This window comes from Cetorhinus maximus, chromosome 6 (genome assembly GCF_964194155.1).
Source record: "Cetorhinus maximus chromosome 6, sCetMax3.hap1.1, whole genome shotgun sequence".
Taxonomy (NCBI): Eukaryota; Metazoa; Chordata; class Chondrichthyes; order Lamniformes; family Cetorhinidae; genus Cetorhinus; species Cetorhinus maximus.
Genome location: NC_135884.1, coordinates 30,388,897 through 30,413,656, shown reverse-complemented (window position 1 = coordinate 30,413,656; position 24,760 = coordinate 30,388,897). Strand labels below are relative to the sequence as shown.

Sequence of the window (24,760 nt, the reverse complement as noted above, 5' to 3'; positions counted from 1 at the left end):
GGTGGCTTTTCAATGGCTGCACGGCAAGGTCTTGCTTGGGGAAGGGGGAGAAGTGGCCTCAGGCAAGGGAAGAGGCTGCAGGATGAGAGCAGTACTGGGGAAGGTGGGTATCCCAGGGCGTGTGTGTAGGGGCACATGTGCAAGTGACCTCAAAATGGTGAGGGCTGAGGAGGCAGTCTTCAGAGGAGATGAGGCCAGATGTAGATGTGAGGGTGTGTGAGAGTAAGTGGTGATGTCGCTTGAGCCGGCAGTGAGTGTGAGATGCCAGTGAATGTGTGATGGCCTTGAGTGTGAGAGAGGGATGAGATGTTTGCCTTACCCTTTCTGAATGGATGAGATCATTCATCCTCTATCTGCATTGGATGGCCAACTTCTTCTTTGCACCTTTGGCACTGACTACTGCTGCCACCACCTGTCATTGCTGGATTGGTAATGCCGCTGTCCGTCCTACAACCAGAGCTGGGGTAGAGGACATCACGACAGGCTTCCACAGCGTCAAAATGGCATTCCAATGATGCGTCATTAAACCTGGGGACTGCAGTCTTTTTGCCTTTTGTGGACATCTTCCCTGCAGTAGTCCTGGGCTGGAAGCACTGAGATGTATGCGCATGTCTGGACTGTAAATATGGCACCCGCCGCGATGAAGCGGCGAGATGATGGCGCTGGGCAAATGAGAGCCCGCCTGCCATGGAAATGGCATGTTTCCCAGGAATGCACAAGCAATATGGGGGGGTTTGGGACGATACAGCGTGAAAACCCGCCATTGCGGCCGGTGCATGAAACATTGTTTTACCCGCCCGCTACCACACAGTGCAAATCTGGGACGATTCTGCCCATACTCTCCACTTTTTCAACATCGCTAGGTTAGTCACTTTAAAATGAACAAATTATCTGGTCATTTATATGATTGCTGTGTAAGGGACCTGACTGCACAGAATGCTTGTTACTTCTGCCTACATTGCAAAAGTAACTAAATTGGCTGCGGAATGCTTTGAAATGTCCTGAAGGGGTAAAATGTGCTATAGAAATGCACGTTTTTGCATTATCCTAGCCAGAAGTTTGTTTTTTCAGCTTTGGAGAGAGATTAGTAGAGAAATTCAACTCTCAGTTTTGCACTTTGAAATCTCAACTGTCTCGCCTTTGGCTGTCCATTCACTACTACATTTCTGCATCTACTGATCCGCATAACCACACCCTCATCCCCAGCTTTGATGCCCTCATCCCTATTAAAACCATTACTCTCTCTCACCCTGATAATTCTCCCCTTATCTCCGCTCCCTTAGTTCTAAGGACCAAGACTTGTTTATATTCATTCTTGAGATGTGGGTGTCACAGGCAAGGCTAGCATTTATTGCTTATGCATAATTGCCCTTGAAAAGGGCTACCTTCTTGAATTGCTGCAGTCCATGTGGTGTAAGCAAACCCACTACTGCTGTTAGGAATGGAGTTCCAGGATTTTGAGCTATTGACTGTGAGATAGTTCCAAGCAAGATAGTTCCAAGTCAGGATAGTGTGTGGCTCAGAGGGGTACTTGCAGGTAATGGTGTTCCCAAACACCTGCTGCCCTTCTTCAATATTGTAAAGGTCATGCGTTTGGAAGGTGCTGTCGAAGGAGACTTAGCAAGTTCCTGCAGTCCGTCTTGTAGGTGATACAGACTGCTGCCACTGTTCACTGCTGGTGGTGGGGAATGAAGTTTTAAGATGGGGGTGGGGGTGCCAATCAAGTGTCTTACTTTGTCCTAGATGGTGTTGAGCTTCTCGAGTGTTGTTGAAGCTAAACTCATCTAGGCAAGTGGAGGGTATTCCATCTCACTCCTGTAGATGATGGATAGACTTTGAGGAGTCAAGAGGAACAGATAAGGTGGACAACTTGTTTAGCCATTCATCACAAGATGTAGCTGCACCACATAAAGCACTATTGGGTCCTGGTCTTGTTTGCCAAAATTGCTCACTATTCTAGGATCACCCAGGAGTGCAAGGGTGATCCCGAGTTTCTATTCTTTCCTGCAAACCTCTTGCTTCAACTCCTTTTCTGTCTCATCCCTCTCACCTTCAACTACAATGTGAGAAACCCGTGGACTTTTTAGTCACTAAGATTGAGACCATTTGTTCAGCTGCCACTTCCCTTAGCCTACCAGAATGAAATTCCACCAAGGTTTCCCCCTTAGCACAGAATTTTCATCTTTCTCTAGTTTCACTGCTATGCCCTCTCCAAGCTCGACTTGTCTATATGACCAACCTTTTGCTCCCTTGACCTTGTTCCCAGTAAACTGCTGACCACTCAACTTCCCTTCCAGGCCCCATGTTAGCTACTAATGGTTCTCTCTTCTTGGTATGCTCCTCTCTCCTCAAATAAACCAAGCCTTGATGCTTTTGTGCTTGAAAATTACTCCCCATCTCCCACCTCCCTTTCCTTGCTAAAGAGCTTGGATATGCTGTTGCTTCCCAAATATGTGCCCATCTTTCACTGTAACTCCATGTTTGAATCGCTCCAATCAGATTTCTGCCCCTCCACAGAACTGAAATGAGTGTTGCAAATAACAGCCTGTGTGACGATAACAAAGGCACACTATCCTTCCATTCCTTCTCGGCCTGGCCTTAGCCACTGACAATGATGATGCCATCTTCCTCCAATGGTGGTCCACCATCGTCCATTTGGGTGAGACTGCACTTGCCTGGTTCCATGCTTATCTATCCAGTTGTAACTAGGGAGTCGCCTGCAATGACTTCTCTTTGCATTTCCACACTTTTGCCTCCTTGTGCCCACCAAAGATCTATACTTGGCTCCCTATTTCTCAACTCTATGCAGCCCCTCAGTGATATCATACAAAAACACATCAGTTTCCTCATGTTGTTGATGATACCCAGCTCTACCTAACCACACCTCGCTCGACCCCTCTACTGTCTCTAAATTGTCTGACATCCAGTACTGGATGAGCGGATATTTCTTCCAACTAAATATTGGGAAGACTGAAGCCATTGCCTTCAGTCCCTGCAGCAGACTCAGTTACTTAGCCACTGACTCCATTTGTCTCCCTGGCATTGTCTGAGGTTGAAGCAGACTGTTCGGAAGCTTGGTGTTGCACTAGACCCTGAGGTGAATTTCCACCCACAAATCCATGCCACCATGAAGACTGCCTATTTCCACCTCCATAAGAGTATCACCAGCCTCACCTGCTCAAACCTCATCTATGTCTTTGTTAGCTTCAGATTTGACTATTCCAGTGGACTCCTGACCAGCCTCACACATTCCACCTTTCGTAATCTTGAGGCCATCCAAAACTCTATTTCTACAGCAGAGCTGTTTAGGAAAGTCTTGATTTTAAAATTCTCATTGATTTCAAATCACTGCATGGATTCACCCCTCCCTATCTAACCCTACAAATTTCTGTGTTGTTCCAATTCTGGCTTCACGAGCATCCCCAATTTTAATCGCTCCACCATTGGCAGCATTCTTTCAGAAGCCCTCGACCCCAAGGTCTGGAATTTCCTCCCTAAAACCTCTCCATCTCTCTATCTTTAAGGCTGTCCTTAAAACCTACCTCAAACCAAATTTTTGGTCTTTGGCCAAATAGCTCTCTAGGTGACTCAGTGTCATATTTTGTTTGATAATGTTCCTGTGAAGTACCTTATGATGTTTTGCTAGGTTAAAAGGTATTATATAAATACAAGTTGTTGTTGTAAAATCATCACACCTTCAAATTTCACATCATAATCTGCTGTGCCCCACACCACATTAGCTCAGGTGACTTATTTTAGTGATTCAGGGCACTCACCCAAAATAGAGATATTGGGGCCATGTGCATGTGGAATTTAGGGACAAATGGTTGGAGCATATATCATGCATGCTCCATCTACTTGCACCAGGCTTGACAGCGTGACTAGAAATCCTTAAAGCGGCCCCTGGAAGCCGATGAAAACAATTGCAAAAATTCAGTTTTTATGTGCCTGTGTAAAACAGCATTGTCCTCCTGGGCTCACAAAAAATCTCCAGCCATACTAAATTAAACCAAACAGTATATTTTCAATGATGCATTACTTTTAATTGTCTTTGTGCATCTTAACTTACAAGTAATGTTCACCAACATTTGAAGTAATAGTGCTATGTAGCACATAGTAAAGTTCTGGGAGGATTTTGAATCACTTGTTTATTTTGTGGAGGGGTTAAGGTACCCATGCATTGTTTAATTAAGACAATTATGTTTGGGTTGTACATGCTGTAACTTGAGTTAGGCAACAACAGATGCCCTAAAGAATATCAGATGTGGCAGGCATGTCAGAACAACGATTGTACTGGGGCAAATCTTACAAGAACTATAATCTTGTAAAATGTGTACAAACTAGTTTTTGTATTTTTGTGAAAAATCCATTTATAGTATCTACTGTGCAGGTACAGCAAAAAAATATTTTTTAAGGATTAAATTGAAAGTACAGAAAGAACCAGACTCACCTATAATTTTCACAGTAATAACAGTTCAGTCTTGTCTCGTGAGAAATTAACTTAATTTTACTTGGGGTTCAATGCCAATATATTTTCAATGTACTCTTACAGAAATATACACTGTTGTGTATATACATTTCCAGCACTATGGTATGGTGGTATGGAAAATACACATACAGACCTTACTGTACCATACGTACAATCACAAAATAGTACAACCTTATAAACTGAATATACAAATACCATACTACACAAAAGGCTTACTTTGTACAAAAATAGTCATGAAGGTTGCACACAAGGAAAGAGTTGTGCAATCACAGGTTGCTTTACCACCATGCTGGGTATGAAATAAAAACAATTTAAAACCCTATGTATCCCTGACTGAGGTAAAATATCTTGCTTTAGTTCTTGTTACTAGTAGAATATACAGAAGTGTTTAAAAATGCATACAGTTTAAAAGATTCTAGTGACTGATACTAATGATATGCCTGCAACTGAAACAGGCCATCATTTAAAATATATATTAAAAATTCTGAAAATGTACATAGCAAAAAAACAGCATCTTCAGATAATTCAGAAAGACCTGCTCTGTGACGTATTTTACGCATTGGAAATAAAATGTGTAATACCAAACTCAAAATACTGATGCACATGCTGATGAAATCTCATTTGAAGGAGTGTCACTGAAGGAACCTTACCTTGGGATGCATGCATTTATAGCCCTAAGCAATATGTTGGGAATGCTAATAATCACATTAACAGAAAGCTACAGCTAACCTCAGTGGCTGACAGAATTGTACATCTTGACTGTAAGTTCCTTCTGCCATGAGCAATTATATTAAACAAGATATGCAAAAATCAGAGATTGTGTTATTGAAACCATCCACATTTTTAAAAACTGAAAGGAGCTGCTTAGATGATTCAAGTTGAAATTTATCTCAAATGGTTTTGCTTCAGTGTGGTAAAGTAGCTTTCAGTAAAATGAGTGACGCAATGAAAACTGTCAATTGCTAAAAGTGATTTAGAAAGAAAGATGGAGATGTACTAAAATTTAAAATACTTTTAAATATTTGTCATTCCAAGTAAGAGTGCAAGTAAATCATCTTTGCATATCCTGTGTAAGGTTAGGTTTATATTTTACTTTAATTAAAAATGACTTGCCAAAGTTTTCCTTTGGCTCCAGACTTCGCACAAAACTCTAAAGTTAAACTTGCATCATACACAAAGAAAAGGCAGCTCTATCAGTACATTTACTTATGAATTTGTACCTCTATTAAAAAATAACAGTAATCTATAGAATAAGTGACAGTAATTTGGAACCATAAATATTGCTGATTATCTGTTACAGTACCAGGATTACAAAATATAGAACATCTCTTTACAAATACAAATTTGTTATCTGTATGTTACAACCATATACAATTTCTCTACTTTGCAATTGAAGAAAACTAGTTTTTAAGCTTTAAATTAACATTGTTGAAAGTAACATGAATGCCATAACTGTTTCCAATGTAGATTGGCCATAATTTTCTTAATAGCCAGAAAATTAGCCTTTCCACAGCAGCAGCTGATGCAGTAAGACAAAAATGATATATCCTATGTAAACTCACAAAATATTTAAAAAAGCTAGTTTTCCACCCCCCCAAAAAAACTTTTCTCAGATCTGCTGCAGGATTTTAAAGAACTGTTCAGAATGGTTCATATTTGCATGAAAAAAATTGACAGAGAAAAGATATGTTTTATAGTTTAAAATCTTTTGATATGCCAACACTTGCTCAGTCCAAGTGTATTTCTGAGGTAATGACATCTGTCATATTTGATTGTCATCACCTTTATAATAACTTCCCTTTTAACTGTATGCATCATCACAGAAATAATACACTGCTTTCTTCTCACACTGCAAGTTGTATGACATTCTCACTGAGAAAAACTCTGTAGCCTTGGATGGTAAAAATGTGGCTTTACTTCATCATTAGATTTTTCTTCTTGGTCCTTGCATGCTAATTAGATTTGGTTCATGGTAGGATGTACTTCTTTCGAATTACCAAGTTCTGATCCGATCACTCTGCTGTACTGAAGGACAAATCTAGGAGGTTATGTGATCAGAGTGCCATCAATTAGGACTGTTGCACCATCACTTGGAAGAAGCTCTGTTGGTCACTTGATCTAGCTAGTGCCGTAAGAATTCCTTGACTGTGGGGCACTTGCTTCATTTTTCTATAAACGAGTCTTCCACAGTAAATGCTATAAAGTAGTGATGCATATCATTTCATCACCTAGGTCCTCTTCATATATCCCAATGTCTGTTTCCTCATCACTGTAGCCAGGACCATAATCTTGTAGTTCATAGTCACGCTTGTTTTTAATAGGGAACATGTCTCCACTAGTTCCATTATGAAGATTGCCATTTAATAAATTGCTTGCTGCACTTTCCATTTCATCAATAGTCATATCACAGGCATCTGCAAGTTCATGTTTAGTAACTGAAATAAATTTTGGATCTTTTGCATATTGTCCTAGACCTTCTGATATTAGAACCTTTTAAATAGAAGCAAAATAACGTAATTATTAACCTTAAGAACCACACATTTTATATAGAAAATTGCATCAAAGTAAGCATGTAGCCAACTAAATTACTTGTTTTCTAGTGCATTTTAATAGCACCCAAGATAATACAAATTAGAAGTACCCAGAAATTCAAAACTGAATTAAAATAATTGGAACATTTGTCAGGAAAATTTTAATGTTTAATTGTGATTCTCTGATATGCCAGGTACCATTTCCTAACTGAGAACAGGCAATCCACTCCCAAACTGTTAAACCAACATCCAAAAGGCATGTGGGACTATTCCCAGTAATACCTTTGCCTTATATTTTACTACAGATAGTGAGCAGAAAGGGCCTATAATTTCCCTTTAAAGTATAGTTGAAACCAATAACTTGAAATATCAGGAATTTTGGCAAAACCTCCTATATTTTTCCATTTCATGATGTAGTGCATTGGAACACTAACCTCTGTGGATTTTACTAAAGAGAAAGTATTCTACTGAATTGAAACAAATTATCAGTGCTTTAAATATTAAATTGTATTGTCTATCTCCCATTAAAAATAAACCATCTCATAAACAAAACAAAATGTTAGAGCTATTTTTAATAGTATTAAACACAAGCAGGAAGTAATTCCTGAACAGCCTGAAAGCTTTTTAAATTGGAAGCAATTGTAACATCTTAGAAGTAAGTTGATAAGAAAACAACTATTATATTTATTATATATCATTCTTCATAAACAAAAGAAAGGCTCTGCCTCCAACTGGGAAACTACTGTCCCAGTAAGGCTTTTAATCTGTTTCACATCTGACTCATCAGTGTGTGTGTTCCATTGTCTCTCGAACCTTTCTTGATGTGTATTGTTTTACGTGTACTTGTGCTATTTTGAAGTCTGGGTTATGTCAACCTTTGAGTACTGAGCGAGATACAGAAGGATATTTTCTGGTTCTTTGTCTTTTTAACTATGACATTTTACCTTGGAATCTTGTCTGAAAAGACAGAATAAAGCCCCTGTTTAATGCTGGTTAAGAATCAGGAGGTTGAGCTGCAGACCTCCCTGATATTGCTAGTGTGAAGCCCCATCAATTGTGCTGGTAATCGCCCATTTTCTCTGCACAATTTCTAGCCCAAGGCCTATTTAAAGCAAGAAGACAGTTCTTAAAGAAAGGATGCATTCTCTGCTTTCAGATTTCATGGAAACGCTGAAAATAATTCTATAGGTCACAATGTGTTGTAAGGTTGCCCCTAGGTTTTATTTGATACCTTCCTATAGTTTCTAATTTTGCAGGTCAGGAGCTGACCCAGATGAATATCCAGCAGGGCTGGACAGATGTGGCTGAGAAGACTCTGCTAGCAGTATCACCCCAAAGCTCTGGGTTCAATGTAAGATTCAATGACTTCACAAGAGCAGCAAAGCCAAGCACATCCATTTTCTCCCTCAACAACAATGGAAAAAATTCCTTTCAATCCCTCCCCAACATTCTCAACACATTCCCTTGCCTTAAGTGCCAGCCTTGGCTTAGTTGGTAGCACTTTAGCCTCTAAGTCACAAGGTTCTTGGTGTAAGTCCCATTCCAGGACCTGAGCACAAAAATCAAGGCTGTCGCTCCAGTTTAATACGATGGGAGTGCTGCACTGACTTGATGCCATATTTCGGATGCGATGTTAAACCATCTGACCTCTCAGGTGGTCAAAAGAGCCCGTGGCAGTATTTAGAAAAAGAGCAGGGGAATTATCTGTGGTGTTTCGGCTGATATTTACCCTCAATCAACATCACGAGAACATATTATCAAGTCATTGTCACAGAACAGAGATGAGGGTATATGGGGACCAACAAGGGAAAGACAAATGCGTCCTTCAAAAAAGCAATTACATCAGGCATTGGAAGGTCATGGCTTAAAGTGTAAGGAGTCCATTTCCAGCCTATGTGGTGTCATCTCTCATGTCACCACCATTCTGCAGTCCACACTGAAGAGTTTGCCCATTTCCAGGGATGCTGAAACAGGGTCCTAACACCAGGAGTCAATGTTACCAGCCTTTTGGAACCTTGGTGGAAGCTCACATGGCTGCCATGGGGCTTCACTTCTGAGAACCAAGTGTCCACCTTGGACAGATTGGTGGACCAAATAGTTGAGGCTTTCTACAGTCTGCTCTCCCAGTTGCATAGTGGTATTGTCACTGGACTGGTAACCCAGAGACCCAGGGTAATGCTTTGGGGACCTGGGTTCGAATCCCACCACGGCAGATGGTGGAATTTGAATTCAAAAAAAAAATCTGGAATTAAAAGTCTGATGATGACCGTGAAACCATTGCCGATTGTCTTAAAAAACCACCTGGTTCACTAATGCCCTTTAGGGAAGGAAATCTGCTGTCCTTACCTGGTCTAGCCTACATGTGACTCCAGACCCACAGCAATGTGGTTGACTCTTAAAATGCCCTCTAAACAAGATCAATTAGGGATGGACAATAGCGACACCCACATCCCATGAACAAATTAAAAAAAATCAACGGAAGTGCTGGTGCAAGCCCCACAGGAAAGGTAGTGTTGCTACAGGAGGAGTATGTGTTAATCTTTCTCATGATCCCTACATGTCTGCTCCTTGCCACCTTTTCAACCCCTAACCAACATGGTGCCAGTAAGGTGGGCCTGGCAGTAGCTGAAGTGCAGTTATGCAGTCATGAGTATCTTGAGCATCCCAACATGTGTAACAGCAGGCTTCCACAAGGTTTGCTGAGGCCACTAGCAAGGCAAGTCTTAGTAAACCTTATAATAAAAAAGGCACCATGAATTCACACTTGGGTGTGAAATAAATTCAAGGGAATTATTGTGTTCAGAATGAAATTCATCACCTTAATCATAGTGGCACTTTAGTCTGCATGGTGCTTTTATAGCAGCTTTCAAGACTATTATCAGGATGTCAGTGAAGTAGAAATTAGTTTAATGAATTAGTTCTTCAAAACAGGATTAAAGGGAACGGTGAAGAATGTAACAAGGACTATAAATGCAAAAGGGGGCTTTGCGTAACATTTTAGGGCAGGAGATTGAGCAGGTCACTGGAATTGCTGTGCATCTACCTCCTCCCTCATATGCCTTGCTTTAAGATAGCCCTCCTTCACTTTCATCTTGGTCTTCCTCATCCGATGAGGACTGCTGCTGTTCCTCCTCCAATTTTAATCCTCCCTGTATGACAATCTTTTGAAGAATGCAGTATACCAATGTGTTGTGGGGGACCCTTGTGGCGCATATTGTAGGAAGGCACTGGACATGTCTAGCTAGCTGTGCTTCAACAATCCTATATTATAACAGAATCTTTACAGTGTGGTAGGAGACCATTTGGCCCATCAATTCCAAACTGGCTCTCTGAAAGAGCATTCTACCTAGTCCCACTCCCTTGCCTTATCCCCATAACTTTGCACAGTCTTTCTTTCAGATCAATCCAATTCCCTTTTCCCGATCGAACCTGCCTCCACCAACCTCTCAGAAAGTTTGTTCCAGACCCCAACCACCCTCTGGGTGAAAAAAAATTTCTTCACATCATTTCTACTCCTTTTGCCAATTATTTTGAATCTGTGTCCCTTAGTTCTTGATGCTCTTGAGTAGGAAAAGTTTCTCACTATTTACCCTGCCCATACTGCTCAGAACCTTGAATACTTCTATCAAATCTCTTCTGAGTCTTCTTTTCTACAATGAAAACAGTTCCAACCTCTTCAATCTATCCTCATAGCTGCAGTTCTTTATCCCTGGAATTATTATTGTGACCCTCCTCTGTACTCTATCCAATGCCTTTACATCCTTCCTGAACTATGGTGCCCAGAACTGGACGCAGTACTCCAGATGAGGTCTAACTAGTGTCTTACACTACCTCCTTACTCTTGTACTCAATACCCTTATTAATAAAGCCTGAGATACTATATGCTTTATTAACTTCTCTCTCAACATGCCCTGTCATCTTCAATGACTTATGTACATGTACACCAAGGTCCCTCTGTTGCTGCACCTCCTTTAGAATTTCTCCCTTTAGTTTATATTGTTACTCCATATTCTTCCTGCCATAATGAATCACTTTACACTTCTCTGCATTGAACTTCATCTGCCACTTGTCTGCCCAATCCACCAACATGTCTATGTCATTTTGAAGTTCAAGACTAGCTTCATTATAGCTGACAACGTTTCCAATCTTCGTATCATTTGCAAATGGCAAGACTCATACAGTGGTGGTCCTATGCCTTTCAATCTAGGTTGAGGTTGAGGATGTCATGAGTTTGTCTCCCAGCAGTTATTGACTGCAATGGAAAACAAGATACTGTAGTTAGGGCGTAATGAGACTGACTGGATTGCTCTATACACAACTGACATGGACTCAATGGCTTCCTTATGTGCTGTAATCAATGGAGGACTAATCTGCAACCGCCTGTTTTGTGCCCCAGCTAATAATGAATTTCACCCCTAATGAGGCTGATGGTATTATCCCAGTACAATGCTGCAGGATTGCTGCTACTCATGGATTGTGCATGCCTGCAGTGTGAAAAGCTGGCCTTTGGTAATAATGTGATGTGATAGCATAATACGCTAGAAGTGTGCCAAGGTCAAGGAGCAGGTCATCTGGCTCCAACTTGTCAAACACTGCTGGCTACCATTAAAATTATCTTGCTACTGAAGGAAGGTTGAAATAGTTGGAGCAAAGATGTTATTGTAATACCATGACAAAACTGGAATTCAAAATATGCTCAGTCAGCATCAGTTCCTCCATTTCAAGCTGTAACCATGCACATGACACCTGATTAAATTTACTGCTCCCCATGCAAGGTGGTTCATTATTTTAAATAGCTAAATATTTAACCTCTACCAAGATGTTCACAAGCTGAAACCACAGAGCTATTATGTATCTTTGTCTCAGCTGGGTAAATGTCAGCAGATTTCAAGCCAGCTCACTGAATGAAGCAATAATCAGCAAAAGATTCTGTTGGGAGGCAAAAACTAACATATTCCATTTCATCCCATTTAAACAGACCCTTATGCTGATAAACCACTTTCTATTGGTGGAGATCATAGAGAAGTCCTCAGTGCCAGCAACTCCACATTCTCACTTGAAGGATGATGTCTGATACACGGATTAGAAAGGGACGGTGAAAAAATGAAAACAGTATCTTGTACTACTTGGAAAATAGATTATTTTTCATCATTCTTGAACCTCTTCATTGCATATCGTATAAAACCATAAGGTTCAATACTTACAGCTTCTACCAGACTGTCTGCACTCCCTCGTTTTTCATAGTACCGTTGTAGAAAGTTGTTAGGAACAGCTAGATTTGTTGGGGTATAGATTTTGTAAGGAATGTCAACATCATCGGTATACCAAGAGCTCCTGCTCATTGAGGGAAGGCTACCATTCATATTTTCTCTGGATTCAACACAATCCACGCGGATCAGAGGAGTGTAGTATGGGGAGCGTTCTTTGCTGGGTGGTGTAGCTGGAGGTGTTGCCCATGAACGTGTTGACCGTGCTGGTGAAAGCCTTCTACTTTTGTAAGAGTCCATTCCTGCCACAGCCATAACCTGTTTATTCATGCAGGGAAAAATGAATGGTACAAATATAATTGCAGAATCTATAATTTTCGATAATTGTTCACAAAAATAAACTAGAATTTAAGTTCAGTAGGTTGTCTTCCAGTCCATTTATGATACATTGATTATAGTGACAGAGAAATTTCAAGCACTAACTGCCACTGTAAATTAATGAAGCAATTAGTTCTGAATTTATATTCATGCAAGCTATACCTCATTCCAGTGCTGCTCCTAATTTTTAAAAATTCATTCATGGGATGTGGGCTTCGCTGACTAGGCCAGCATTTATTGCCCATCCCTAGTTGCCCTTGAGAAGGTGATGGTGAGCTGCTTTCTTGAACCGCTGCAGTCCATGTGATGTAGGCACACCCACAGTGCTGTTAGGAAGGGAGTTCCAGAATTTTGACCCAGCGCCAGTGAAGGAACGGTGATATATTTCCAAGTCAGAATGGTGAGTGACTTGGAGGGGAACTTCCAGGTGATGGTGTTCCCATCTATCTGCTGCCTTTGTCCTTCTAGATGGTAGCGGTCGTGGGTTTGGAAGGTGCTGCCTAAGAAGGCTTGGTGAATTCCTGCAGTGCATTTTGTAGATGGTACACACTGCTGCTACTGTGTGTTGGTGGTAGAGGGAGTGAATGTTTGTGGATGTGGTGCCAATCAAGCGGGCTGCTTTGTCCTGGACAGTGTCAAGTTTCTTGAGTATTGTGGGAGTTGCACTCATCCAGGCAAACAGACAGTATTCCATCACACTCCTGACTTGTGCCTTGTAGATGGTGGACAGGCTTTGGGGAGTCAGGAGGTAAGTTACTTGTCACAGGATTCCTAGCCTCTGCCCTGCTCTTGTAGCTACATTATTCATATTATCCAGTTCTACATAATGTATTCTACATTATCCAGTTCAGTTTCTGGTCAATAGTAACTCCCAGGATTTTGATGCTCCTGACGACTAAATGTCTGTCAGTATGAAAATAGTAACAAGGTCCACAGAACAATTCTATGATTCTTCCACTACCACCAACCTATTTACCACTCACTTTCTCCCACAGATCCCCAGAAGTGAAAGTTGGCTTGGGTACAGTGTAATGGGTTAATTCTAGCTGTTTAGTATACTAATCATATACAGCCTTGTTTGTGGACGATGTAGCTAGAGAAGTAAGATGTGTTCCAATAAGGTTTGTGTTTTATATACCTCTGCAGGCTCAGTAAATATTCTGTATTAGTCGAACAAAACCAAGAATATTATATTGGGTGGTGGATCCACACAGGTGGTAGTGAATTGGCAGCCCATTTCACACATGACCGCATTTCCTTTATTACTGCAGTCAGATTTCACCCCCTTTACTGTTATCATTCTCTCCCATTTAACACCCACATAACATTTAATGCATTTCAATAGATTCTCTTTAAAGAAGCAGTGAAGCTGTCTATGAGTGTAAAAATGATAGCTCAAGGTTTCAAGCTGAAAGGCTGGTGAGCTACAGAAAATGCATTTGATAAAGAATCCATTTTATCTGGGTTCTCTGTTGGTAAAGAAGCAATGAGAAACACTGCTCACAAAGCTTTATGTAGAGAGATAGGCAGTAGTTAGTGTTCTGGTATTTAAAACTAATTATTTTGCTTTGGTTCTCCAGATTATGATATGCTCCATTGATCAAGGTCATGTACAATGAGTTAGCTACTGGGTGTAGATGAGTTCTAAGCAAATTTATTCTCTATTTAAAAAATAATAATAAATAATAATAATGATAAGTTTTTAAATAAAAAAAACCTACACTTTCGCATTAGCTGTACCTGTGACCAGGCACATCACTACTTCCCCCCTCCTCACCGTCCAAGGGCCCAAACACTCCTTTCAAGTGAAGCAGCATTTCAATTGCACTTCTCTCAATTTAGTCGACTGCATTCGCTGCTCCCAATGTGGTTTCCTCTACATTGGAGAGACCAAACGCAGACTGGGTGACTGCTTTGCGGAACACCTTCCGTCTGTCCGCAAGCATGACCCAGACCTTCCTGTCGCTTGCCATTTCAACACACCACCCTGCTCTCATGCCCACATGTCCATCCTTGGCCTGCTGCAATGTTCCAGTGAAGCTCAACGCAAACTGGAGGAACAGTACCTCATCTTCCGACTAGGTACTTTATAGCCTTCCGGACTGAATATTGAGTTCAACAACTTTAGATCATGAACTCTCTCCTCCATCCATACCCCCTTTCCGATCCCCCTTTTTCCAATAATTTATAAGTATTTTTCTTTTCCCACCTATTTCCATTATTTTTAAATGTATTTGCATCCATTGTTTTATCTCTACCTTTTAGCCTATTTTGATCCCACCCCAACCCACCCCCAATAGGGCTATCTGTCCCTTGCTCGTCCTGCTTTCTACTCTTAATGTCCCCATTAGCACATTTCTTAGCTAATATCACCACCATCAACACCTCTTTGTCCTTTTGTCTATGACATCTTTTGGCAATCTCCAACTATCACTGGCCCTCTATCCAGCTCTACCTGTCCCACCCCCCCTTAAACCAGCTTATATTTCACCTCTTTTCTATTTTTCCTTAGTTCTGATGAAGAGTCATTCGGACTTGAAACGTTAACTGTGTCCCTCTCCGCAGATGCTGTCAGACCTGCTGAGTTTTTCCAGGTATTTTTGTTTTTGTTCTAGATTTCCAGCATCCACAGTATTTTGCTTTTAACTATGAACGAGTGATTGAACCTAGGCTGTTGTTAGCCTGTGTCATTCAGCTGCTCACCACCATAACTTATTGAGGGCACTTCATAGTAACAGTGCTAGAAGAAATTCTATTTTTTGCAGAAATTTTACAATTGCTGCTTTTATTGTCATGCTTAGCCATTTGAAAAATTCCCTTGGGCGAATTAGTATATGATCATCTTCACATCAGATGAAATGTCAGATGTGCTGGAATTGGGATAGTCACCTGGTGTTGCATTAAATGTAGTGGCAGAGCAGTACGCTGTTGGAATATAGGAGATAGGGAGATATCATCTTGACTACTTTGTCTGCGCAGACACTCAAAATTGAAGGAGGGCCTTCGATTTGCTGTCAAAACAAATTTGTTAAAATTTGAATAAGCGTAACAACAATAGAAACTTACATTTGTATAGCACCTTTAATGTGATAACTTGTCCTAAGATCTGTCATGGGAGCATTATTAAAAAAAAATACCAAGCCACATAAGGAGGTGACCAAAGGCTTAGTCAAAGAGGTAGGTTTTAAGGAACACCTTAAAGGAAGAAAGCAAGGTAGAGCAGTATAGAGGTGGAGAGGTGTAGGTAGGGAATTCCAGAGCTTAGGGCCTAGGTGGCTGAAGGCATGGCCACCAATTTTGGAGCAGCTAAAATCGGGGATGCTCAAGAGTCCAGAATTAGATCAGCGCAGATATAAGACCATAAGACATAGGAGCAGAAATTAGGCCATTCGGCACATCGAGTCTGCTCCACCATTCAATCATGGCTGATAAGTTTCTCAACCCCATTCTCCCGCCTTCTCCCCGTAACCTTTGATCCCCTTACCAATCAAGAACCTATCTATCTCGGTCTTAAATACACTCAATGACCTGGCCTCCACAGCCTTCTGTGGCAATGAATTCCATAGATTCACCACTCTCTGGCTAAAGAAGTTTCTCCTCAAGTCTGTTCTAAAAGGTCTTCCCTTTACTCTGAGGCTGTGCCCTCGGGTCCTAGCCTCTCCTACTAATGGAAACATCTTCCCCACGTCCACTCTACCCAGGCCTTTCAGTATTCTGTAAGGTTCAATCAGATCCCCCCTCATCCTTCTAAACTCCATCGAGTATAGACCCAGAGTCCTCAAACGTTCCTCATATGTTAAGCCTTTCATTCCTGGGATCATTCTCGTGAACCTCCTCGGGACCCTCTCCACGGCCAGCACTATAACTAGGAGGGTTGTGTCCCTGGAGGGGATTACAGGGATAGGGAGGGGTGAGGAGCCCATGGAGAGATTTGAAAAGGTTGAGAATTTTAAAATCAAGGCGTTGATTGATCAGGAGCCAATGTAGGCCAGTAAGCACAGGGCTGGTGGGGGAATGGTACTTGGTGTGATTAAGTCATGGGTAGCAGAGTTTTGGATGACCTCAAGTTTACAGAGAGTAGAATTTGGGAGACAAGCCAGGGATGGGTAGGAACAGTCAAGTCTCAGACAAAACAAAGGCATGAATGAGGGTCTCAGCAGCAGATGTGCTGAGAAGGAGCAAAGTTATGGAGGTGGAAATAGGCGATCTTAGTAATGGCACGAATATGTGGGTGAAAGCTCATTTCGGATGCAAATACGACACCAAGGTTGTGGACAGATTGGTTTGGTCTCAGACAGCTGCCAGGGATGGATGGAGTTGGTAGTTAGGGACGGAGTTTGGAATAGGGACCAAAAACAATGGCTTCAGTCTTCCCAATATTTAAGTGCAGAAAATTTCTGCTCATCCAATACTGGATGTCAGATAAACTGTCGGATAATTTAGCAACAGTGAAGGAATCAATATAGGTGGTGGTGAGGTAGAGCTGGGTGTCGTCAGCATACATGTGAAAACTAATGCTGTGCTTTCGGATGATGTTGCTGAGGGGCAACATGTAGATGAGAAATTGGAGGGCATCAAATAGATACATGGGGGACACCCAGAGAAAACAACGTAGGAGTGGGAAGAGAAGCCATTGCAATTGATACCCTGGCCACAATTAGATAGATAAGAATGGAGTCAGATGAGTGCAGTCCTATCCAACTGGACAATGGTGGAGAGGCATTGGAGGAGGATGGTGTGGTCAATCATGTCAAAGGCTGCAGACAGGTCGCGAAGGATAAGAAGGGATAATTTATAGCTTTGTCACAGATACATAGGATATCTTTGATTAGGGCTGTTTCGGTACTGTGGCAGGGGCAGAAACCTGATAGGAGACATGGAGTTTTAGGACGGATTTGGGAAGTGACAATATATCCCAGAACTTCAGAGAATAAAAGGAGGTTGGAGTTGGGGCAGCAGTTTGCATGGACAGTAGGGTAAAAGGTTGGTTTTTTGAGGAGAGGACAGCAGATTTAAAGGAAAGAGGGATGACACTTGAAAGGGGAGATCTATCAACAATATTGGCTAACATGGGGACCAGGAGGGGAAGTTGACTGGGCAGCAGTTTAGTGGGAAAAGAATCGAGAGAGCAGGAGGTGGGTTTCATGGACAAGATCAGCTCAGAGAGGGCATGAAGAGTGATAGGAGAGATACTAGGGAAAGGTGTGAGTTCAGGGCTAAGACAGCAGGCAGCATTAAAGGAGGTTTGGCCAGCTGGGCTAGTGGAAGGGTGCTTGATTAGATGGTGTCAATCTTAGTGACAAAGAAGTCTATGAGTTCCTTGTACTTATTGTTGAGGGTGATGCTGGAGGACATAGGTGCGAGGAATTTGAGAAGATGGCTTGCAGCATAGAAAAGAAGCCAGGGGCTTTGCATTCCAGGGTGATTCTGGAATAGTGAGCAGGACCAGATAATGCTTTATGTGATGCAGCCAGAACTGGCGATGAATGGCTAAACCAGTCGTCCAGCACATCCTTTCAAGTCTGTGTCCCTTGGACTTAAGGGAGCAGAGATGAGAACCTAACCCGGAGGGCTGGTCAGGGTGAGAGAGAGTAATGGTTTTTAATGAAGCCTTCGGTGGAGGTAAGGATGTGGTTGAATCAGTAGCAGCAGACGTATTGTGGTGAACAAAGGGCCAAAGGCTAGACATTTTGAAAATGCAGTTATAAGTGAATTGGGGTATAGTTTTTTTCCATGGGCGGATACAGAAGAAGGCAGGGTTGGAGTGTGGAAGGGTGATATGGAAGGAGAGTGATATATATGATCAGAAATGGCCTTATCTGTGATAGGTACGATGGGACTAGTAAGACCACGCAAGGTCAATTGGATGGCTGTGAGCTGGGGAGTTTATATGGAGGGAGAGATTTAGGGAGGATAAGTGGACAATGAACTCAGAGGAAAGAGAACATGATTTGAGATGGAGTTTGATATCACCAAGGATGAGAAGTCACTCGGTGCAGAGGCTGAGTGAAGAAAAGTTGCAGATAAACAAAGTTTTTATGAGATTAAAATACATCAATTTTATGTATTTTCATCCAGATACAAGTTTAAATGTGTTATTTTTAGATCTATTAGTAAGTATTAAGTTCTAGATAAGTTGGAATTTACTACAACTTAACATCAGCAAACTGAAGCCACCCTCTTTGATTATTGCCAGCACCTTTGTATCCCTGGCTCTAATCCATCAAATCGTTAGCTATCGGCATAGGCTGAACATAGTTCAAAACTTTAATGTTCTGCTAAAATCTGAGCTGAGCTTTTTATCTCACATTGAGTCTGTTGTCAAGACTGCCTTCTTAAACCAATGGAACATTGGCCACTTAGGTCTCCAACTCAATCCTGCTGGTACTTATCAATACTTACATCACCTTGGGAGTGGTTTTTCAAATGCTTGTCTCATGAGCCTCCCTTTACCTCACTGTTCAAAAACTTCAGCCAACACAGAACTCTCTGGCCCGAGACGTCTAGCCTACGAAGTACTGTGCACCCATCACTTTCATCCTTACTATTTGCCACTGACTTCTACACCTCAGCAAATTGATTTCAAGATCCGTGTCCTAAACTTCAATTCCATCCCAAGCTTCACATTGCCCTATTGGTCAAATCTTCTCCAGTAAATATTCCGGCCTCGTGTGCACTGTGCTGGATTACTGCTCATTCACCCATTGTTTACAATCTATTATTGGAGGCTTGTTTTGCATCATGAAAGGGAGTCTTTCCCCAGGAATTCCTTTCTGAAACAGTTTGCCTCTCTCCTTACTTTTAAAAGCCTTCTTAAAAACCACTTGCATCAAGCCTTCCTTCCATCTCCACCAGTCAATAGACATAGTGTAAATCCGTTCTGCTGAAGGGTCATGAGGACTCGAAACGTCAACTCTTTTCTTCTCCGCCGATGCTGCCAGACCTGCTGAGTTTTTCCAGGTAATTCTGTTTTTGTTTATAGTGTAAACCGTTATGACTATAGCGTGAGAAGCATAGCATGCATGGTATTAGACCCTACATAAATTGCCATAAATACTACTTTAAATCAGTTTAAAACATTGGGATAATATCGGTACTTGGAATTGTGAGAATAAGCCAGTTAAAAGCAGGCCTTCCAATGTTGCACGAGAATATTTTGTTCTCCAAATTAAGTGCAAGCACCAAACACATTTAGTGGCTGACCCAGCAGTGATGGTTTTACCTGTAGAGCATGCAGATTTTCATTTATGAAAAGGTGAACAGAAATGACTTGGATAACTTGAATTTAAAACCTGTTCTAGATAGAATTCTCAGGTGCAATTTTAGGAAACATCCCAAACATATTTTTAAACAAGTATGAGAGAAAAGCGTTCCTACTTGTTTGAAGCTATATATCACGTGAAAAATGAAAATGGTCTCAAAAATATGCCAACTACAGAAATAAATATTCTTTAACTAATTTAGTGCATATTCAGACAACTGGATTCCACTAGTTCTATTAACCAATGAAAGACAAGTTTTATCTTTTTCTGAAAGTTCTGGCAAGACTTGTAAATTTATGATGTTTGCAACAATAGTAGAATGTCCATTAAAAAGTACAAAAAGCTCCTATGTACTAGACTTACATGTTGAAAATTTTAAATAGTCTTTTCCAGTACTTACTGTCAAATTCCAATAAATAAATAGAAAGTGCTGATGTAAACACGAAAACAAACTAAACATATATCAGCATGTTAGCAAATTGGTCTAAGAAACTATTCACCCATAGGTGTTGGTGGAAGCAATCGTCTCCTCGGCGAACGACGATATCCAATATAACTGTGAGACTCATCGTCTTCGTAGTAAGCACAGGGATGGTGATAACCTTTTGGCCTCTCAAAATCCAGGTCATTACTTTGAATTTGATTCTGATAGTCACTATGTATTTGTCTTCATTTTATACAGGAGTGAAAGAAAAAGAACACAAGACATTTTACAGAGTGAAGTGTCATTATCAGATTAATATATTCAAATTACAACTTATGTAGTCTTGACATGTGCCCGCTGGGCAGGAATTTTTTCTGTAGAAGGGTCCTTCAAAGGGCATTAGGGCAGCCACTAATATATTTAATGGACCAACCTGTATCAACACCTAAAGATGGTCCCCCACAAATTTAGCAGTGGGTACAATGGCTGTACATATTGGATGTAGTGTCTGTTTTGCACTCAAAAATCAACACAGTGCATACTGATTTCTACCCCATAACTCCAACGTATGGGACCATTAAAACATCAATAATCTTTTATTCCTAAAGAACTTAAAATTATGGGTTTGTGTCTGGGTGCACTTTCCTTGAAACCGGATGGACCACCCAGCATTGACCTAGGCACTGGAAAAGACAATGGCAAACCCAGTCCTGTCGACCCTGCAAAGTCCTCCTTACTAACACCTGGGGGCTTGTGCTAAAATTTGGAGAGTTGTCTCACAGATTTGTCAAGCAACAGCCTGACATAATCATATTCACAGAATCATACTTCCCAGAAGGAAAAAACTGTTTGGACCAGTACTCTTATTTCCCAGTTTTTACTGGTGTTCCATTTTAAGGTATCTATTTCCCAGTTTTTACTGATTTTTTGTTCTGAGAGATCATGTCCGAGACACCATCATCATTATCCCTAGGTATGTCTTGGCCCACCGGCAGGACAGGCCAGCAGAGGTGATGGCACAGTACTTTACAGTCGGGAGGGAGCTGCCCTGGGAGTCATCAACATAGGTTTCAGCCCCCATGAAGTCTCATGGCATCAGGTCAAACATGGGCAAGGAAACATCCTGCTGATTACCACGAACTGCGCCCCCTCAGCCGATGAATCAGTGCTCCTCCATGTTGAACACCACTTGGAGTAAGCACCGAGGGTGGCAACGGTGCAGAATGTACTCTGGGTGGGGGACTTCAACGTCCATCACCAAGAGTGGCTCAGTAGCACCACCACAGCTGAGCTAGCCAATTCCTAAAGGGCATAGTTGCTAGACTGGGTCTGTGGCAGGTGGCGAGGGAACCAACAAGAGGGAAAAACATACTTGACCTCATCCTCACGAACCTGCCTGCTGCAGATACATCTATCCATGACAGTATCAGTAGGAGTGACCACCGTATAGTCCTTGTAGAGACAAAGTCCCGTCTTCACACAGAGGATGCCCTCCATCGTGTTGTGTGGCACTACTACCGTGCTAAATGGGATAGGTTTCAAACAGATCTAGCAACTCAAAACTGGGCATCCATGAGACACTGTGGGCTATCAGCTGCTGCAGAATTGTACCCGAACACAATTGTAACCTCATGGCTCAGCATATCCCCCACTTTACCATTACCACCAAACCAGGGGATTAGCCCTGGTTCAATGAAGAGTGCAGGAGGGCATGACAGGAGCAGCAGCAGCATTACCTAAAAATGAGGTGTCAACCTGGTGAAGTCACAACACAGGACTACTTGCGTGCTAAACAGCATAAGCAGCAAGTGATAGACAGAGCTAAACGATTCCACAACCAATGAATCAGACCTAAGGTCTGCAAGTCCTGCCACATCCAGCCGTGAATAGTGGTGGACAATTAAACAACTCACTGGGAGGAGGAGGCTCCACAAATATCACCATCCTCAATGATGGAGGATCCCAGCACATCAGAGCAAAAGATAAGGCTCAAGCATTTGCAACAATCTTCAGCCAGAAGTGCCAAGTGGATGATCCATCTAGGCCTTCTCTAGAGGACACCAACATCACAGATGCCAGTCTTCAGACAATTCAATTCACTCCACATGACGTCAAGAAATAGCTGAAGGCATTGGACACTGCAAAGGCTATCGGCCCTGACAATATTTCGGCAATAGTACTGAAGATTTGTGCTCCAGAACTTGCTGTGCCCCTAGACAAGCTGTTCCAGTACAGCTACAACACTGGCATTTACCTGGCAATGTGGAAAATTGCCCAGATATATCCTGTACATAAAAAGCAGGACAAATCTAACCCGGCCAATTACCGCCACATCAATCTACTCCCGATCATCAGTAAAGTGATGGAAGGGGTTATCAACAGTGCCATCAAGTGGCACTTGCTTAGCAATAACTTGCTCACTGATGCTCAGTTTGGGTTCTGCCAGGGTCACTCAGCTTCTGACCAGTACAGTCTTGGTTCAAACATGGACAAAAGAGCTGAACTCAAGAGGTGATGTGAGAATAACTGCCTTTGACATCAAGGCCGAATTTGACCAAGTGTGGCATCGAGGAGCCCTGGTGAAACTGGAGTCAATGGGAATCAGGGGGAAAACTCTCCGCTAGTTGGAGTCATATCTAGCACAAAGGAATATGATTGTGGCTGTTGGAGATCAATAATCTCAGTGCCAGTACATCACTGCAGGAGTTCCTCAAGGTAGTGTCCTAGGCTCAACCATATTCAGCTGCTTCATCATTGACCTTCCTTCCATCACAAGGTCAGAAGCAGGGATGTTCGCTCGTGATTGCACAATGTTCGGTACCATTTGCGACTCCTGAGTTACTGAAGCAGTCCATGTCCAAATGCAGCAAGACCTGGACAATATCCAGGCTTGGACTGACAAGTGGAAAGTCACATTCACACCACACAAGTGCCAGGCAATGACCATCCCCAACAAGGAGGAATCTAACCATCCCCCCATGACATTCATTGGCATTACCATCACTGAATCCCCCACTATCAACATTCTGGGGGTTACCATTGACCAGAAACTAAACTGGACTAGCCATATAAGTACTGTGGCTACAAGAGCAGGTCAGATGCTGCAGTAGCTCACCTCCTGACTCACCAAAGCCTGTCCACCATCTACAAGGCACAAGTCAGGAATGTGATGGAATATTCTCCACATGCCTGGATGAGTGCAGCTCCCACAACACTCAAGAAGCTTGACACCATCCAAGACAAAGCAGTCTGCTTGATTGGCACCACATCCACAAATGTTCACTCCCTTCACCACCGACGCACAGTAGCAACAGTGCCATAAGTCAGACTGGAGTCAAACATTCACAGCCGCATTGTGAAGATCTATGGTGTCTTCTCACTGCATATCATCATCATCCTCAACAAATCTAGCGGCTGTGAGAGCCTCCCAAGTGCGAGGGCCCCATCCCTGTCATCACCACTTTCAAGGACCTTCTCACCCTCATCTCTGTCGACATCCTCCTCATTAGAGGAAACCTCCAGCTCCTCCTCACCCAGATCCTCTCCCTGTTGCAATGCCAGGTTGTGAAGGGCACAGTAGACAACAACAATGTATGACACCTTCTGTGGACTATGTTGCAGGGCTCCACCAGACCAGTCTAGGCACCGGACCACCAACGGTTTGCTCCAGTAAGTTACAAGTTGCAGCATGACCCTTGTTATACATTCGCTCTGCTGCAGTCTGTTTTTTTTAGGTGTTTTTTCAAATTCATTCACGGGATGTGGACTTTGCTGGTTGGGCTAGGTTTATTACCCATCCCTAGGTGCCCTTGAGAAGGCGTGGGTGAGTTGCCTTCTTGAACCACTGAAATCCATGTGGTGTTGGTACACCCACAATGCTGTTAGGAAGGGAGTTCCAGGATTTTGACCCACCGACAGTGAAGGAACGGTGATATATTTCCAAGTCAGGATGGTGAGAGACTTGCAGGGGAACTTCCAGATGGTGATGTTCCCAGCTAACTGCTGCCCTTATCCTTCTAGATCAACTGGTAGTCCTCTGTCAAGCATTCACTCCCTCCACCACCGATGAACAGCGGTAGCAGCGTGTATCATCTACAAGACGTACTGCAGAAACTCACCAAGGCTCCTTAGGCAGCACCTTCCAAACCCGTGACTACTACCATCTAGAAGGACAAGGGCAGCAGATGCGTGGGAACACCACCACCTGGAAGTTCCAAGCCACTCACCATCCTGACTTGGAAATATATCACTGTTTCTTCACCGTCACTGGGTCAAAATCCTGGAAATCCCTAACAGCACTGTGGGTATACCTACACCACGTGGACTGCAGCAGTTCATGAAGGCAGCTCACCATCACCTTCTCAAGAACAATTAGGGATGGGCAATAAATGCTGGCCTAGCCAGGAACCCCCACATCGCGTCAATAACAAAGAAAAATTCACAAATGATACACAATGGTATAATATTGC

The 24,760-nt window shown here is 42.3% G+C and overlaps 1 protein-coding gene across 1 annotated transcript in view; it reads right to left on the bottom strand.

The window, feature by feature from the left end:
- Nucleotides 1–6,655: 6,655 nt before the first annotated feature.
- Nucleotides 6,656–24,760, bottom strand: part of cacna1db (calcium channel, voltage-dependent, L type, alpha 1D subunit, b) — a 681,678-nt gene continuing 663,573 nt past the window's right edge. Inside the window, exons 45-48 of the mRNA XM_078543507.1 lie at nt 20,368–20,534; nt 15,495–15,616; nt 12,225–12,545; nt 6,656–6,979 (exon numbers count right to left, since the gene is read on the bottom strand). Of these exons, the coding sequence (XP_078399633.1) occupies nt 6,686–6,979; nt 12,225–12,545; nt 15,495–15,616; nt 20,368–20,534 (904 nt within the window). The 3' untranslated portion in view covers nt 6,656–6,685. The remainder of the gene's footprint in view (nt 6,980–12,224; nt 12,546–15,494; nt 15,617–20,367; nt 20,535–24,760) is intronic.